Source organism: Elaeis guineensis, chromosome 7 (genome assembly GCF_000442705.2).
Source record: "Elaeis guineensis isolate ETL-2024a chromosome 7, EG11, whole genome shotgun sequence".
NCBI lineage: Eukaryota > Viridiplantae > Streptophyta > Magnoliopsida > Arecales > Arecaceae > Elaeis > Elaeis guineensis.
The window spans coordinates 96,540,032-96,557,766 of record NC_025999.2 but is presented as its reverse complement, the minus strand read 5'-3'; the positions used below and the strand labels follow the sequence as shown (position 1 = coordinate 96,557,766).

General features: G+C 37.6%; 2 protein-coding genes across 6 annotated transcripts; both read right to left on the bottom strand.

Moving 5' to 3' along the window:
- Positions 1 to 436: 436 nt before the first annotated feature.
- LOC105048252 (S-type anion channel SLAH2) lies at positions 437 to 7,257 on the bottom strand. 5 transcript variants are annotated; one of them, XM_073260363.1, is made up of 7 exons: positions 7,075 to 7,257; positions 4,441 to 4,535; positions 4,103 to 4,258; positions 3,030 to 3,578; positions 1,819 to 2,589; positions 1,387 to 1,418; positions 437 to 1,282 (listed from the first exon to the last, which is right to left on the bottom strand). In XM_073260363.1, the coding sequence occupies exons 3-7, from the start codon at positions 4,244 to 4,246 to the stop codon at positions 934 to 936; spliced, it is 1,845 nt and encodes a 614-aa protein (XP_073116464.1). In that variant the 5' UTR covers positions 4,247 to 4,258; positions 4,441 to 4,535; positions 7,075 to 7,257; the 3' UTR covers positions 437 to 933. The 5 variants fall into 5 exon arrangements, with proteins under 5 accessions (XP_073116464.1, XP_029121342.1, XP_073116465.1 ...); XM_029265509.2 differs by lacking the exon at positions 7,075 to 7,257 and adding an exon at positions 5,562 to 5,971; XM_073260364.1 differs by lacking the exon at positions 4,441 to 4,535.
- A 2,246-nt stretch (positions 7,258 to 9,503) lies between these two features.
- Positions 9,504 to 17,414, bottom strand: LOC140859062 (U11/U12 small nuclear ribonucleoprotein 59 kDa protein-like). The gene is made up of 9 exons (XM_073260362.1): positions 17,042 to 17,414; positions 16,398 to 16,572; positions 15,895 to 16,315; positions 15,652 to 15,735; positions 13,721 to 13,786; positions 12,756 to 12,828; positions 11,756 to 12,144; positions 10,575 to 10,615; positions 9,504 to 9,904 (listed from the first exon to the last, which is right to left on the bottom strand). The coding sequence occupies exons 2-9, from the start codon at positions 16,544 to 16,546 to the stop codon at positions 9,826 to 9,828; spliced, it is 1,302 nt and encodes a 433-aa protein (XP_073116463.1). The 5' UTR covers positions 16,547 to 16,572; positions 17,042 to 17,414; the 3' UTR covers positions 9,504 to 9,825.
- Positions 17,415 to 17,735: the final 321 nt, after the last annotated feature.

Genomic DNA, 17,735 nt, shown 5'->3' with positions numbered 1-17,735 from the left:
TATTCTAGTCAACCAACCTTAATTACCTCTGCTGGTTGAGGCTTCTCTTTAATTGGAAGAGTCCGCGGTCCAATCCCTAAAAGGGTGTCCCTATTATTCTTGCAATTACTTGGGCTCCATCAATCATTGGTGGATAAAGAACTAGCCTATGGGTCTTGCCTATAGTACAGGTTTTCCCCTTCTCCATTACCAAGCATTAAATGGTGGATTCCTTCATGCATGGATGGTCAGTGGTGAATAACAAGTCTATTTAGTTATAACAAGAATTTGAGTTACATCAAAAAAAAAAAAAAGAATTTGAGGAAGAGCAGCTGGAAGGAATTTGGGGTTCTGATATTGTCATTCTTGGTGGGGGTGGGTGGGCGCGGGTAGCAAGCCCTAAAGTTGGATCGGGTTATTTGGTTTGAGGGCTAAAAGAGGTCAAACGAGATTAAAATAACTCCAGAGAACACCACCATCCAACTTGATTTCACAGACTAGAAGCCAACAATATTTTTCGGTAAAACAGTGAAACACAAATTGGTTGGTTCAAGTTAGTATTCCTAATGAGGTTGGATCTCATGGGAACTTAAGTTTGGTTGGGTCCGAAATCCACATTCAACAGTCTTTGCCACATAATATTTTCTCAACCAATCATCATAACCAAATCAACCAGTGTCATGAACCAATGAAATAATTCACTACCTTCACTGCATTTTGTTTGGCATAAAGGCATATCTCATCATGATGCAATCTTCACATCCAAATCGTTTCAACCAACAAAATTGCCAACTTCAGACCACATCTGATCCAATTAGTTCCATAGCTTTGTGAGAGAAGAGGATCCAATCTAATCATTATGCATCAACAACATTGCCGATAGACTTGCGGTAATGTAGTCATCCCAAAATAATCCAGCAGGCTCAGAGATAACTAGTGTCCTCGATCATCTGTTCACACAGCAGCTCCATTTTCTTTTATATCTGAGCTTGCATTTCTTATACGAGTAGCTTCATTATCTTTTGAATCTGCAGCTGCATTTCTCATATGACCGCGTCTCTTGGTTCCCTTTGGTCTCCTGTTACTGATGGCAATGGAGATGTCATTTGGAAAAAGGTCATTGAGCACAAATGCATGAATAATTGTGGATCCAAGCAGAGCTATCACTGTCAGGGTAGATATGCCAGGGAGTGCAAGAGAAAGTGACCGAGTAAAAAAATTCTCCACTTCCGCAGAATATGTAACGGTTGCAATAGAAGCACTCGTCATTGGAAATGTATATGCCCACCATGCTAGTGAGAACCTATTGGATTAACAAAAGATTTTTAGAATGTGCTCAATAATAACAGGATGACAGGGAAGTGAGCAGCCAGGTGATAAACAAAGTAATTGTAAAAAATCGAGTACCTGAATCCCCGGAAAAAGTTAATTCGAACAGCCTGCAAATACACAGAAAAATGCAAATAATGATCTGATACCAATTTGAAGAAAACAAAGATAAATACCATAATCTTTCACTGGACATGCAATGATTACTAAATGGACCATGATTTAACTCATCAGTAACCACAGTTTGCCACATGATAAACCAGATTTTATTGTTGTTCTTTCCTGTATAACTATATTTTGTGCGAGGTTCGAATGGAAAACAAGCTATTACTTATATTTCCTTATCTGTCAGTTTTATTGTGTGACTTATAACTCTTGCTATTTTAGTAAGCAATGGTAGAAAAGTAATACAGGAATTTGCTAGTCATATAAATGTTTATTTGAACTTCTATCTACTTCAGAAAACACAGCATAAACAACTGAACAGTGAAGTGTGACCGCTTCACTTACCAGAGAAAAATAGAGGAAAAGAGCAATGAAGTATGCAATCCTCGAGCCGTAGCCAAATTCCCCACTAATATTTGCCCATGCCATGCTAGCAACACTGGGTGCAGCCACAAATAAAAAGAAGACTGGATGAAGCTCCTTTGGGAGTGTCTCATTTGTTGGAAGCCTCTGGTACAAAGTTACAAACAACACCGAGTAGTGAGCTAACCCAACTGCAAAGAAGAATATGGGCCCTTCTTTAAGCCCCATTGATGCTCCCAGCAATGCACCCACAAAGTTGCCTACGATAGATAAATGGTTTGATGGATTGGCTACTTTTGAAAGCCTGCGTTGGCCACCAGACATCCACTGGCCATAGATCTTGAGTTCGAGGAACAAGATTGGAGCCATAAGCACGTACCATAGAGCACCATGAAGGTTTACTGCCACTACTGGTGGCAACCCGAGTGTCAAGAAGAGGCAGTTTATCCATGGAGCAAAGAAAAAGTTGACACGGATGGGATGATAGTACTCTCGGCGGACCGCTTCGAAGTAAAATATGATCTTTAGAGAGTAGATGAAGGCTACAATGCCCGTCAATGCAAGTGATATACACCAGAGCACGAGGTTGATTACCGGGCTTACATGCAGAAAGCTCATTGATGGAGATCTAGCTAATGTTTTCCACAAGATTGCTTGGCTGCTAACACCAAGGCAAATACCAAAGGATGATATTGGGAAGCGAAGAAGGAAAGGCCACAACTTGTCTTCAGGAAGGACCAACTCCTCTGACGCCTGAGAAAAATGTAACTAGTGAGAAAATGAATCATGATAAAAAGGAAGTTGATAAATGTAAAAGTGGAATGCTCTTATTGCCTTCAGGAAGCTCTTGCTGCAAATCGTTGAATTCTTGCATTGGTGTTCAATGAGATTTAAGGAACGATTAAGTGCTAGACTAAGGACCTATGAAACCACAAAAAAGACCTATAGCATTGTCTGGATTTGACATTAGCCTGCATGCATTTTTATCATTAAGAGTTTAATGCCCAACTCTAATATAACACCCTAAACCTTTGATCTTACGATAATAAATATCCCATTATCATGCAGACACCACACATCAGTAGATGTTTTCTCAATTTACATAAATGGAGAGCTTAGTGGTGGAATCAATAATAAATAATAATGAAGAAATATTAAGAATCATGTTATTGAATGTCCAAGAGAATGCATACCCTGAGAGTGTCTAGTTCAGGCCCTTCTAAGGCATCAAAGTAGCGATCTGGGGCTGGTACTGGCTCGGGTTGTCTTTTTGAACCACCAACCTCCTGTGGTTCTGGTGCCTTTCCACGTAAGGCTGATATCTGTCTTTCAAGGGCACCAGACCAGGTCTTGAAAGAATTGTAGCGGTGGTCCTTAAGCCTAGTATTCCTTGGTAATCTCTGCTGACTCCCTGAAGAATCAAGACCCTTTCTGTCTGGAGTTCCCTTGGCTCGAGATGTTCCTGTTGTCATGGGTTGGGAGTGAAACTTTGCCTGCTTCGGTACTTGCAAGTTGACAACAGGAGAATTAATAACTAGATTTGGCTTAATGTTAGCAGAATTTGTTGCAGGTTGATTAATTCCACTGGCTCTTTGAGCTTTTTCTGCAAGAAGCGAAGGAGATGGTGGCATGCTGATGGACACAGAATGTGAATAATAGGGTACTCTTATCCTGTGAGTGGGTGAATTTGGCGCAGGCATGGCAAACACACTACCGGTACGAAAATTTGTAGGTTCTGCTCCCTGAAATGAAACATAAGAAGATAGTTTGTTATTACCTTCCATAAATAAAAGATAACAAAAAATGATAGAACTAACTCAGCGTTATTAGAAAAAACTTATACATGAAAGTGGTCTAAATTCCACGAAATTTAGAAAAGGTACCGAATATGAGTGCACTGCTAATGATCCCTGCTCTGATCATAACTCAGTTCCCTCTCCTATGTGCCAATTGGGCATTGCTGCAGTAGGGAGGGTCATGTAGGGGTTGGGTAATTCAGCAGGCACCACATTGGAACAGGCAATAGAGTGGAGCTCGATAGCATTTTTCACCCAAATTATATGCAATGACATATTCAATAACCAACTTTCAAGAATATTAAACAAAGACATGCTAAATTAGGAAGTCTATTTCAAGAATAAACTTTGCATATTTCAAAAATATAGCGTTGATTTAAAGTTCAAGAAGTTGACAATTATGCTGGCCATTTTGGTGCCTCTTAGAACTAAAAACTGATCATGGAAATGCTATGAAAGATATAGCTTACTTTAGAGGCTGCAGGATATCCGTGAGGGCTGGGAGTGGTATCAAATCCAGGAACTTCATTGGATTGGATGTATCTGAAAATAGATGGAAGTTCTTCTGGGGCACCTTGAATTGCTGAGCCGATGCTGTCCTTGTTGTCCATCATGGCACGATAAAGCTACAAGAATTTGGGAAATCAGATATAAGCATTAATATTTACAATGGAATCCCTGTCAGTTTGACTATAGAATTGTACTGTAATATCCACAAAATACTAAAACGAGAAATCACTCATACAATAAAAAGAAATTTTAACTTAATTGAGGAAATTTTCAAGCTGTTCTCTCCGAAGATAGATACCAATAACAAGCAATATCAGCTATGATGCACTCCTTCAGCCTAAAAGGCAGAAAGCAACTCAGGGCATTTGAGCTCAAAGGAGTCTCCCTCAACCCCTGCACAGACAAAAGCTACACTGATACATCTTTGGCCAATTGGAGTTATAAACACAATGATACACATGCCTCCAAGCTAGTGATATAGGAGGCAATATAAAACCGAACATAGCATGTGCTTTCAATCATTTGGTTAGGAGAAGATTCCTTACATTAAGGAGCCTCTCTAAAACCTCATAAACGAAATCTCCACTGGTCCATCTTGGCAATGAAAGTTACAAACAAAAAGCTAAATGTCTTCAGTCCAGTGGAATAGGAAGAATAAACTAAAGAGCCGAGCATGAGCTTCCAATCTCCAAAGCTGGACAAGATTCCTAAATTCACTTTAATAGAGGATGGTGGAAACACCAACGAACGCACAAATAAACCTTTTCCCACCAAGGACAAACCTCTACCATTATATACAAACAGATCAGAAATCTCAACCACCACAAATGCATCATGCAGTAACCACAGAAACGTCCTTACTTTACATCTACTAAGATCAAAATTCTTTGAAACTACAATTAATTTTTATAATTCATTTACAGGATATTGCTAAAATAGGAAGCGAATCAACATCAATAATTAAACTGGCTACAAGCCTTTTGCCATGCACGTATAATAAATTGTACTACCCATGTTTAGCGATTCTAGCTTGTATAAATCATCTCTCGCAATTAGCATCCAAGCAATCCATCTCCAAGACTTCTTTGCTCATCAATAATTCATCTCCATAATCTCACGTTACCTCATCCTCAGATAAACACCAAGAAAACCAATCTTTGTAATGAAATAACATCCAAATATCATTTTGTAGCTAAATATAGTGCTAGTCAATGAAAACAAAAAACGTGGATTTATTGAGGGCCAAAAAAAAAAAGGAGGATCATTGCTTTTAAGAAAACCAAACAAATTGCATCAAGTTTCTCTTATCGAACACCCATAAGATTGTTTTCCATTAAATCAAGATCCAAACTTTCCACCAAAATGGAAAAAGAAAGAAAAAGAAAGAAGATCAGAACGGAGCAAAAGAACCCAAGATACCTGAAAGTGGAGGGCAAATCTATATTCTCTCTTTTCTCTCAGGTCGCCCAAACACAGCAGGGGACTCGCCCCCTTCACTACGTGCACCGACGGACAGCAATGGGGACAAAATCCTCACAGCCTCGGTACCATAGCGACGGGCGGGGAAGCCCTTGAGCTCGGGACGAGCCCTCGCTTTTCGAGAAGCTTCTTCGCCAGGGTCCGAAGCCATTGCCATCGCCGTTGCGCCTTTTTCTTCGGACGCTATTTTCCCAACCCCCAACTCCCAAGCCCTAACCTCTCCCACCACCACCACTTGGATGCTATTTCCTTCCATCGTCGATGCCTATTGCTTTATTGGTCATTTTCTAAATCCGGCCGCTCTCGCGGATTTCGCGCCGCTCGCCCGTCACCGACGTCCCGGAGCTGTTGGAACTCGACTCCCCGGAAAACCTAATTTGTAACCATAGCTGACCCGATTTGGGAGGGAAATTAGGAGGGGACGTGGCACTCGGCACGAACGAGACACGTGGCAGAGCTTGGGGAATCCAGAACAGCATGGGACCGTGTGGTCCACGTCCTATGAGGATTGACCACGATGGCGGTGGAGGACAACGGGCGCGAACCGTTGACGCCAGACGCGACTTCCGTGATTGTTGCGGAATCCGCGCATAGATTCGTGCACCCCATTCCTACGGGAATATCCAACATGAGTTGGGCCAGCCCACCAGCCCGCATCTTCTAAGGTTCCCTATGGTCCTGTTGGTCTATAATAATAATAATAATAATAAAAGATGATTTGGATTAGGGTTGCAATGAGCTATACTTCAACAGACTTCTCAATCCACAAATTCAGCAGAAACAAATCGTGCTCGGTTCCTTTCAGTGGATCTTTTGGGTGACGCTGATCAAACTTAATGATCATAGAATGCAATGACGATTTCTAGAGATGGTATAGTTTTGGAGTATTTGGAACGTTATGCAAAGCTGACTGTGTTTTGTTCTTCCAGTTGGAAGCAACCTTAATCCGTCACTTCTAGCTCAGGGTCTCTCTTTTGATTTTGAACCAAAAAAAGTTCCTTTCTTAAAGTAGTTTTGCCTAATCTCTCCTTCAAATTCTCGTATACAGACGCAGCTCGCATCTTCTTATTCCGCAGCGGTCACGTTCTTCTTCCCACTGAAGTTGTCATTCTTTTGGAACTCGAAAATAGTCAAATTATCTAAAAAATGGCAAATAAAAAAAGGAAAAAGTTAACTAATCACTTTGCCTGGATTATCCAAATATAGCACGCCTACACCACTAAAGCATCGCATTACATGTTCAAAAATTATGAACTTTCCGTCCAGAACACTAAAAAGGGGACGACGGAAGAGGAGAATACTAATTCACATACCAACAGGAAAATGGCAGATTAAGACACAACCTTTTTGTTGTGATAAAACAAGCCACACGGTTGGAAAAAAAAAAAAAAAAATGGTGATTTCAAGACCAGAACTACCATGGGATAATAATAATCACTCAACAAATACTCACCAATTTCCTTCTTCGATAAACAGCACAGAAGTGGAATGGCTTGTAAACCTCTTCTTAGAAATGCAAGTGGAAATCCAGCTCAAACAGCTGGTTCCAGTGAAGAGACCCAAACCTCCAGGGACACAACCAAGCCCTGAGAGCTTTCTTTCCAGTCCGCGGACCTTTCCTTTTGAGCATTTACATAGGCAGGGGAAGGACAGAGAGGTGAGAACATCGCTAGCTGGAATAGTTGCTTGACAGCCCAAGCAAACACAGGACCACCAATTTAATTTTTCTCATGTTTATAAGAAAGATTTGGTGGCTATGAATTGGTTTCTAGACACAATCCGACCAGAGGCATGGATGATTCCATACGAGATCAGCACAATTTAAGTTACGTGGAAAACGGGTCAGATTGGATTTGATTAGTCGATGGGTTAGGTCTAAAGTTGCTACTCATGGAGGATGGGCGATGGGTCAGACCCAAGTCGGATTGGATCTGACCCAATGCTCCAACGTGTTAGATGGTGGTGAGAGAAACGCCATTGGGCTGTTTAGACTCTGTGTGGTTCGGTCTGCTGTTTGGATGCATGCAACTCAAATTACATATTACATCGAGTTGCATGACAATGAGTTTCTGATAAGGTTTGATTGAATTTAATCACAGGTTTGGATGGATTTTATGGATTACGCCCAGCATTGGAACTTGACTTTTGAATGGATATACAACCAAGCTTCAGTTTTCCCACACTGATGTCTGATAGCTATCTTAGTTCGCAAATCATCATCAGACCTACAAGTCCAGATTTCGTATCTAAATCAGGCAGTCCCAGATGCTTGCCTCTTATACAAGCAACCGCTGACAGCCCTTTACATCTACTAATTTTATCCGCATTTTCTCGTAAAGGATCCATCTTTCTGTAGGTAAAAAAAAAATTATCTAAAAATCTATATTTTTCTAATTAAATATTTTTTAAATAATATTTAGATAAAAAATAATTTATTTATATTTTTTTACATATAAAAAATGATTTTAAATATATTATATATATATTTTTTATATTACTATTTTCTTAGATAAGTTATTGAAATTTATCCATATTTTTCATTTCATCCTTTGTATTTTTAAGTTTGGAAGAAGTGAATGATTGAATTATTGAACATTGAACGATGAAAATATAGAAAATTAAAATAGAATATTTTAAAAATAAAATTAAATACTTATTTTACTGGCTGATTAAAAAAAAATTTAACCATCTTCTAGGTAGATAAAATTTATCCTTCATTTCATAGATAAAAATTATTAATGAAAAATAATTTATCCATCTAGAAAAATATGAGAATATAGGTAAGTTGGTCAATAAAAATGTTAACTAAATTTCTCATGATATTTATCTACAAAAGAACGGATCTTAAGATTATGCCCGTCAGAACATTCATGTTCGCAGCAAGCATTATGGGCTCATTTGATTTGTCAGAAATGGATGGGAAAAAGTATTATCAACAAAAAAAAAAAAAAAAAGCTCATATTTAGTTGAAATTTTTAAAAAAGATAAATGAAAAAATAACTTTTCTATAAAAATAAAATTCTCATATTTCATGAAAAAAAATCAACATGGTATCTGTTTAGAATTAGAGTAATTTTTTTTTTCAAAAATCCCTTCAAATATTTAGATAAAATGGGTTAAAATTTTTTATTTTTATTAAAAATATAACAAATATTTTATATAATCTTTAAAAAAATAAATATTCAATTAAACATAAATCATTCTAAAATATAATACTTTCTTGTGATCAACTAAATATGCAACGTCACTTTCCAAGTATCAACTTCTCAAGAAAAATATCCAGTGAGGAAAAACTTTTCTTGCGAACCAAATGAATCCTATAAAGCAAGAGCACAGATCTGGTGGATCTGAACGACACGGAAACTAGTGGATCTGACTAATGGCATGAAACTGGCAGAAGAAGGCATACGTTATCCAACACAAATAGATTAAAGGTTCATCTGACTATGCCTTTCCCCAGACTATGAAATACACTTAATTTTCCATCAAAAAATGGATATCAGCTTGCCGAAAGTCAGAATGTCGATAACAATTTCATAAACACCAACATTGTTTAGCTACATGGTAGCTCGCACTAGCCAATTAATCAACTGCCAGAATGCAAACTACACATATAAACTCATATTAGCAAGTTAATCAGCTGGTGGAATGCAAATCATTTGTACAAAACAAATCCGATTGCCAAACTACGATGTCAAACGATACCTTATTTTAACTTCCAGTAGCTGGTCGAGTTACACTGACTGGACTTTTATCACATTATAACTTGTAAGTAGACCAACAGACAAATTCACATATAGCACACACCTGACATGGACTAACAGATATAAAGCAATATTTTTAATCAAATGTTAGCAAAATCTTCCTGCAAAATACTAGCGCTGGCTCAATAATTCAAAAAATTGCACTTAATGCACAATAATATTACACCTATCACGTTAGCAACTCTGCTGAATTTATTCTGCTTTTCTCTAAGGAGATCATATCATTAATGGAAAAAAGAACAAAGCTTGTGTCAATCAGGCTACAATGACACATTTCAATTGTATGCCTTCAGCAGCAGAAGACAATGTATTAAAAATCGAACCATCTCAAAATCTAATTCAACTTGTGCAACTGTCTTAACTTTTCAAGATGGCTGTCTCATCTAAGGCCATGATGCAAGCCACAGAAAGATGCCTCCAATGCTTGCTTTAGTAAGTTATTACTTCTTGTGAACAAGATAGGACGCCCAGACTCCATCAGCAGGCGGTGGCAGCTGAATCCAGTGCCCAGGTATCCGGCTGCACCCAATTTTCACCAAACAAGAGCTATTAGTTACAGAGAAACAAAAGTTATGAACCCTTTTTTCACTTTGTTCTTCATGTAGACTGATGGAAGATTTGTGAAAGAATAATAAGAATAAGACACAGCACTGCAATATTTTAAGCAGCACTGGCAGATAAAAGCCATTTTTGCTTCAGAGTAGAACCAATTGTTGAGTGAATACATAGTTGTCCCTGCAGAATCAATCAGATAGCAATATACAATAACTATAGAATTGAATTTGACATGGTTATCTCGTCACTCATCATTTTCCATAATTAAAAATAATTTATATTTTAAAAGTTCATTGCATATGCATTTCTGAGCCGTTACAAGGACAAAATATCTCAAATACTTCTTGAGAAAGTAACACGATGAACCATAATTGAGAGCATCAAATTATCACAGAAAGAGAATGCAAATCAGAAATTTTATAAAATATTTAGCTTTCATCGGCTTTTGACAATATTGTAAGAGTTATGGGTGACCTATGAGAGAGTTCAGAGAGGACATTCATGATACCGTATTCTTTATCAAATTGAGTATTGAATGCTGGGATATATTTCGAAGATCAAAAGGAACTGCATCATTGCTTCCTATTTCTAGCATAGCTCACATGAGTTAATGAGGAAGTTGTAGGATACACACCTTCCTCCAGGTCTGATGTAAGCATCCCACATTTTTCTGACCTGAAAATGAGATAGAATAGAATAAGTATTTGCATGATGATGATAATATCTATCAAATCACATATACACAAAACTGCAGAAATCATATGCTTTGGACTACCAGTATTTCAGTGAGGTAGAGGAGCAAACAAAAGAATGGAATTTCAGAAATAGAAGAACTAGATTACAAGGGCATCAAACTTTTAAGATACCTTAAAAGGCATTTATTTTACAAACTAAATTCATGCCTTCACAGCACCCTATCAGTGACATTAATGGAACACCTGATCAAACAGTCTCTGGCATTCAAGATAGCACCATTGGCATCGCCTATTGCGCCATTAAAGAAATCATCAAATATACATTAAATCACCTGTGCTCTCACACTAGACTGTGATAATACCCAGCTAGTTTGGGGCGAGAGCGAGAGAGAGAGAGAGAGAATTAAGTTTAGAAAGATATTAAAGAAAGCAAAGAAGTCAAGAGAAACACAACTTGCATGGTTGAGCAAATTTGATAAATCCAAAAGGTGATGTCTGCACCTTCTTAGAGTTATAAAGGTAGATCCTGAGAGATTTAAAATGTATGTTCAAAATTTTCATGGCACTGTAAAAGGACATCTAGCAGTTGCACCAAAGTCTGCTTGCCTATAGTGCATATCTAAAATTGTCAACAGCATGTATGAGTATTTGTACAAGAAGGTGACCACCTTTAGCTTTTTTAATAAGATCAAGAAGAAAGCACAATTCTCAACAGGTTGATGACTTTACTAGAAGAGAGAGAGAGAGAGAGAGAGAGAGAGAGAGAGAGAACAAAAGAAATGTAACCAATGGCACATGCATGCATAGGAAAACTACCATTTTTGATTCCTCAATGATCTGGAATTTCTGCGAGGAGCTCTGAAAAACAAGGAAAAGCCCCGAAAGGAAAAATATAAATGTTTCACAAGGTGTTACTCTCTGTAGTCAGAAGCAACATAACTGATTTGCCAAAACTGATAAATTTAATTCTTAGGAAATGCATTGCTTAACATCATAGAGATGCATTGAGAATTTTGTGGCATCTGTTACTGACATCTCAGCAATGTGGCTCAAATCATACACATAACAGGTAATTGGTACACTCAAAAGTTAAAGTTGCACATCCATTTCATCAAATCACCTCAATTAGTGTTCCCATATCATTGCTGCTTCCATGATAATAGTGGTAGAACTCAAATGGTAAATTGGCAACGAAATCATAGCCTCCACCACAACTTTGACCTTCAACATTTTGTTGTTCAGATTTCAGGTTTGCATTTAGATCTGAACTTCTTTCACCTTCAATTCCATCCACCTGGTCTTGGTTCACCATCACCTCACCTTTATCATGATCTACATCATTTGCTTCACTGCTTGCACTGTGGATAGCCTTTCTAGATTCCTCAGCTGTTGCAATAGCATCCTTAGCAGCATTTGTGTCAGCAGCAGCTGCAGCTTGGCGCTCCTCTTCTTCAACAGCAGCTTGCACTCGCTCAAGAAATTTATCATCCTCTTCAGGGAGAAAATGACCTGTACAAGTAAAGGCTTATGTAAAATTCAATAGAATTAATCTTATATTACTGGACCTCCACATTACCCGCAACCCATTTGATCCCTTTGATGATCAATCGATAGGTCTTTTCTACAACAGAAACTGTTGTTTCATTTGGCTAAAATGCATTATACTAGATTCAACAATTCTTACTCTCATGACTATAAAGATGTGAAGGTTTCAAGATGCCTCCCGCACTGATGCAAACAAATATACACAAATCCCTGCTAATTTTTGGAATCAGAAAGGCAGCAATTTTTGTCAGCATCACAAGTGGAAATAAAATCCAGTCCTGCTTTGTGTGATGAATGAATTAATGCTCATCACATGCATATCATTACAAGGAGTAGAGTTGTCATCCAAATTGATTGTCCATCTCAATGTATAAAGTTATCAAACAATACATTTCAAGTCAAGAAGAAATGAGCTTTTTAAATAAAGTTAGCAACATATGCACTCAAATAATATGAGCAAATCGATTTTTCAGCACAGCTGAACTAGATATGATCCAAGATAAAATATCCCAAAAATAAATAAAAACGAAACCAAGAATACAAATATATATGCAATGCAGGCAGAGGGAACATGCCTTGTTTCTTCAATTTTTGAATTCTGATGGAGCGAAGCTCTTGCAACTTCTCCACAATTAATACAAGCTCAAGCTGAAATTAGACAATTATTGGTTGAGAAAACAAAATTTGCCCATGCCAATTGTGTCTATAAAATACCCTCCAACCAAACATCTATGAGAAAACAGTTAAGAGGGGAAAAAACATTTTTCCATTACATGTAAATTTATTCTACATGAAAGAAAACTAAATTTAAAAGAAAAGATGCAAAGGAAAGTGCCAGCAATGACTAGCAAGAATATACAACACTGTATATTCAATACACTTAGAAAGTAGGCAAGTCATTATAAGGAATTAAACTAAAAACATATTTTTTAACACCAAATAAAGGACAGTAACTGCAAATAAAAAGAGATAATGGCCATGGTAGAGTTTACAATCATATTACCTGAAAAGAGAAGTGAAAATTCAGAAGATGTCGTAAGCAAATGAAGCTCAGCAGTTAATTTAAGAAAACCCGAGATTTTCTCAATAAAAAAGATCATGCCCGAGAATTTGCATGCAATGTTTTCATGCTTTAGCCTTAATATATTGTTGAACACAAACAAGTGAATCAAGATCACACAATGGGATGAGACGAATGTTAAAGGAACTTTCTGGCTTTAGCACTAGCTAGGATAAAAGGTACTTAGTTACATAATAAGATAGCTATCAGATACAGGCTCATGCACATAAAAAGGGTATCATCCTAAATAAGGAACCCAAACATATTGGTAATCATGGTCCATTCATCCTATGCTTGCAATGTCTCTAGACCATTGAGCACAGGAAAATAACATGCTTTTCAAGGATAACATAACAGAAGTCAACTATGAACTGTTGAATAGAAAAAAACAAGTAACTGATTAATAAATGCTTGATCATAAATACATTCCAAGATTGCATTCAAAGCATCCATGCGATATACACATTTAGAAAGTCTCACCTCAGATTCTAGTCTTCTTTTCTCCTCGTTAGCTTTGACTTTTGCAATTTCCTTCATTTTTTCTACCTGCAATACCCATGGTTACATAATACATTAGCCTTAGCAAAAGATGAAATCCACAAATGGTCTTAACTAAATAAAGGTAAGATCATATGGCAGCCCAGCTAATACTAATTAATGCTGAAGATCAAGGTTTTAAATCCCATGGGATAAAGGTGTTCCGATTTCTCTATGGAACAGGATGCCCCGCTGTCTCATTCCATTCCGACAGCAATTCCAATCATGCATCGTATTTGATATCCTCCATCTTTCTCCCCTTCTTTTCTTTCTTTTTTTCTTTCTTTTTCTTTCTTCCTTCTTTTCATCTACCTTCCTCTCTTTCCTTTCCTTTTTCGTTCCTTTTCTTCTCTTTTCTTTTCTTGTTGTCATTTTTGTTCTTCCTTCTTTTTATTTTTTGCCTTTTCTTCATCTTTCCTTCCTTTCTTTCTTTCCTCTTTATTTTTCTCTCTCTGCATGAATGGGTTTCGGAGTCCTAAGCCTATCCTGATCTTGTTTTCTCATAATAATGAGACGCAACGGCCGGGATGCCACCCATCCTGCTGGGATGTAAAACCTTGCTCGAGATGTTTTAGAAAAGACCAGATACTACTTTCATCCAAAACATACTATTTTCTCCTTCCACTGCTCAATGCTGCAACTAGAATACAATATTAATAACAGCACAATTCACACCCTATCGGCTGTTACTTTGTTGGATTATTAATATGATCTGATAAGGCAGAACTTCAGTCGGCCTGTGTCCCATTACCAACCCAATCCCACCATGCAATGGTCTTTCACTTTGACATGTCCTCCAGATCCTACTTATCTAGACATTCTACTCACCTCTGAACCCTTACTCGAAAGACCATTTTTTAAAATTCTTCACGTGCATTACCAAGTCTCCACACCCAGTCCTAAATAACAAGGCCTTACACATATTCATCAACCTTCTAACATGAAAAATCCTTGCCTGGACATGAAACTAGGGTCCTAATTCATCAAATGAAGTATCCTAATTGTGGGAAATGCTCTCCTGTCTCCCATAGATTTCTTCCACAAGATGCAGGTGTTATGAATTTCCAAAAGTGATCAATCAGTATACTGAATCATATTCACCACTCTAACAAATGAACGCACAAATTGATATCTGAAACAAAAGCAAGAAATATGTGTAAAACAAGTATTCAAAACAGGGAACAAGAAACCGAGACATGGGGCATGTGAGGAATGTATCAAAAACTGCTGCTATACAACTATAATATTTTCGAGAACTTTTTCCCTTTGACTCATTATATAGTACGTAACATGAATTGCACAAGATAGCTTTCACAAAATCAATCCTAAATTTGCAGGAGAGCAGCTTACTCTTCCAAATAAGCAGTCTCCCACATCCATATCTGTATCCTAGTTATGCTTCTTTTAAATCATAACCACAATTATCTAGCCTTTTCCCAACTATTTGTGGTCAGCTTTATGGATCCTCATTTGCCAACTATTTGTACTAGATTACTACTAGAAGACTCAAAATCTTAAATAACTCTACTCATTTATTGCTACAACAAGGTCACGTTGCAGCAGGTCACTCATGGGCAATGACCAAAGCAACCTTTGTCCATTTCTCACTCCAACCAGGTCATATTGTAATGGGTCATTTATGGACAATGACCTAACCAGCCATTGCTCATTTGTTACTCCAACCAAGTCACATAGTGGGTTGCGAATGGACAATAACCTAACCAACCCTGCACTTCAAGAAATCAGCCCCCTAATCTATTTCACCCAAATTTCAACCTAAGTGCCTCTTAAAGTACTTGTTTATAGAGCTTTTGATTACAACAATACATGAGTATAGGCTAGCAAAACATCAAAATGAGCAGATAACATGGTACCTTGCGCCTTGCAATGTCCTTGGCAATCTCCCTCATCCTCCATTCATCAGCTTCCTGATCAGCTTTTTCATAATCTTCACGCTCCTGTGGAACATTAAACACCCCATAAAGTACCATGAGTTTACAAATACAAAGCAGCATGACAGCTTGTGATAACAGACAGCTCAATAACTTCAGCATGCTTATCAATATTCATCTAGAGATGAATAAAGGTGTTCTGATTTAACAAACAAAACATACAACCTTGTTGATTAGTTCTGCAACATGTTTTCTCTTTCTTTTCTTCCAACATTTGTTCCTCCTAGACTTTTGCAGCTTCTGAGCTAATTTTACCGCCACCGACCTTTCTTCCCATGGACTTGCTTGATTTGTGATTACACAGAAAGGTATAAGTTGATTTTTAAGAGTAGAAAATATAGAGCATGCGGCTTCCATTGCAAGAGACTCTTGAGCATGTAAACCAATCCTCTTTGCCTTAACTGTCTCAGAGCATTGCAGAAGAACGTCATTCTCGACATGCTGAAAGGTGTCTCTGGTGATGGTGTCATTTGAAGTTTGCAAGATTTTTCTTCCTGATAGGTGATCATCGGATAAAAAGTCATCTCTATCAGCATTATCTTGACTGGAACTTCTCATACAATGAATTTCCTCTAGTTCTTTCTGCCTGTTTGAGACATAATCTTGATTATGAGAATGAGATTAAAAATTGAAAAATAACCAAAACATTTAGAAAATGAGAAACATACACCGCTTTCATCAGATCAATAGTTTCTCTTAACTTTCTTAGATGCTCATGCACGTGTTCTAGTCGCCAGAAAGAACTTCCAGCAGATTGAAGAGGTTGCCATGCTAGAAACTGAGGAGGTGGTGCAGATGATGATAATGCTGGAATCATAGTGCAAATGCAGGAGAAAGAAGCAACTGCATGGGACGCAATTCTCATTTGTAAACAACACAGATATCTTGCAGCTGCTTTGATTAAATTTAGGAATGTAACAAATATGAAATTATCATATATTCACATGGCAAATAAGAGACATAGATGAAACACAAGAAAGAAGGAAGCGTGTGTAATGTTAGATAGCCAATTATGCTTGAAAAGTCTTCACAAGCTTTGTTTGTTTGCAATCATGTCATACACAACGTACCTTGACCCTTTTGTCTTGTCAACATTCGTCAAACATGTATCATCATCCATTCCAATCATATAGGCATCCAATTTCAAAGCAATATACATGCACATCCGCACATGGAAAGACAGACAACACATACAACAGACACATGCATATAAATCAAGTCCCTTGACTGGATCGATGACACATTTATAACTAGCAATCAAGCTGACATCGGATCTCTAACTACATTTGGGCAAGGACTGGTTACAGTATACCTGAACCCCTACATTATCACTTTCAGTGAATGTAAAGGATTTCAGTAGTCAAGCTGATTCATGGTCCACTTTTGCTGGATGCGTCGGCCACCGACTGGAGGCTTGTTATGCCAAAGCAAGAAATGCACATCTTTCTTTCTCCTATATCAAACTTTGGCATCTAGCCTCACCTCACAAAATACAAGCCATGATATTGTAAGTTATTCAGGAAAAGTTCCTAACCTCAACAGTTTTAGACAAAATGGTGGAAGTGCATGGCCAAAAAGTTCTCATGAAAAATGGAAATATATAGACAATCCTTTTCGCTGCTTCATTTATCATAGCACCATAAGGTTTCTAATTACAATTTCTTTGGGGTTAGGAGTATGCTACCCATAACAAGGTTCAGGCCATTATATGATTGGTTGCTCACGGGAAACCCATAGCTTTGACAGTTTTAAAAGAGAGGAGGTACTGCCTCATCACTGCTGGTAAATAATGTCTTAACTACCTACAAAAATCAAAACATCAAATCTTGCATACAAATCCACAGTTGAAATGAAAAACAGATAAATAAATTCCATTATCCAAAGAAAATGCACCACATGAGTATCATTCAAGTCATCAATGAAATATTGACTAAACCAAGTTTGCAAAATAGAACCCTGTATGGTTGATCAGTGCAAAATCTGTATGACCACTCAAAGACCATATG

Bases quoted from the DNA above. Each gene is read 5' to 3' on its own strand.
- LOC140859062 (XM_073260362.1), bottom strand. From the start codon at position 16,546: ATGATTCCAGCATTATCATCATCTGCACCACCTCCTCAGTTTCTAGCA. The intron at 13,787-15,651 runs GTACCATGTTAT...TGGGTATTGCAG, and splicing joins AGGACATTGCAAGGCGCAAG to GTAGAAAAAATGAAGGAAAT. The intron at 9,905-10,574 runs GTGTGTATCCTA...AATTGGGTGCAG, and splicing joins TACATCAGACCTGGAGGAAG to CCGGATACCTGGGCACTGGA.
- LOC105048252 (XM_073260363.1), bottom strand. From the start codon at position 4,246: ATGATGGACAACAAGGACAGCATCGGCTCAGCAATTCAAGGTGCCCCA. The intron at 1,419-1,818 runs GTAAGTGAAGCG...GTGTATTTGCAG, and splicing joins TTTTCCTCTATTTTTCTCTG to GCTGTTCGAATTAACTTTTT. The intron at 1,283-1,386 runs GTACTCGATTTT...TTAATCCAATAG, and splicing joins AACTTTTTCCGGGGATTCAG to GTTCTCACTAGCATGGTGGG.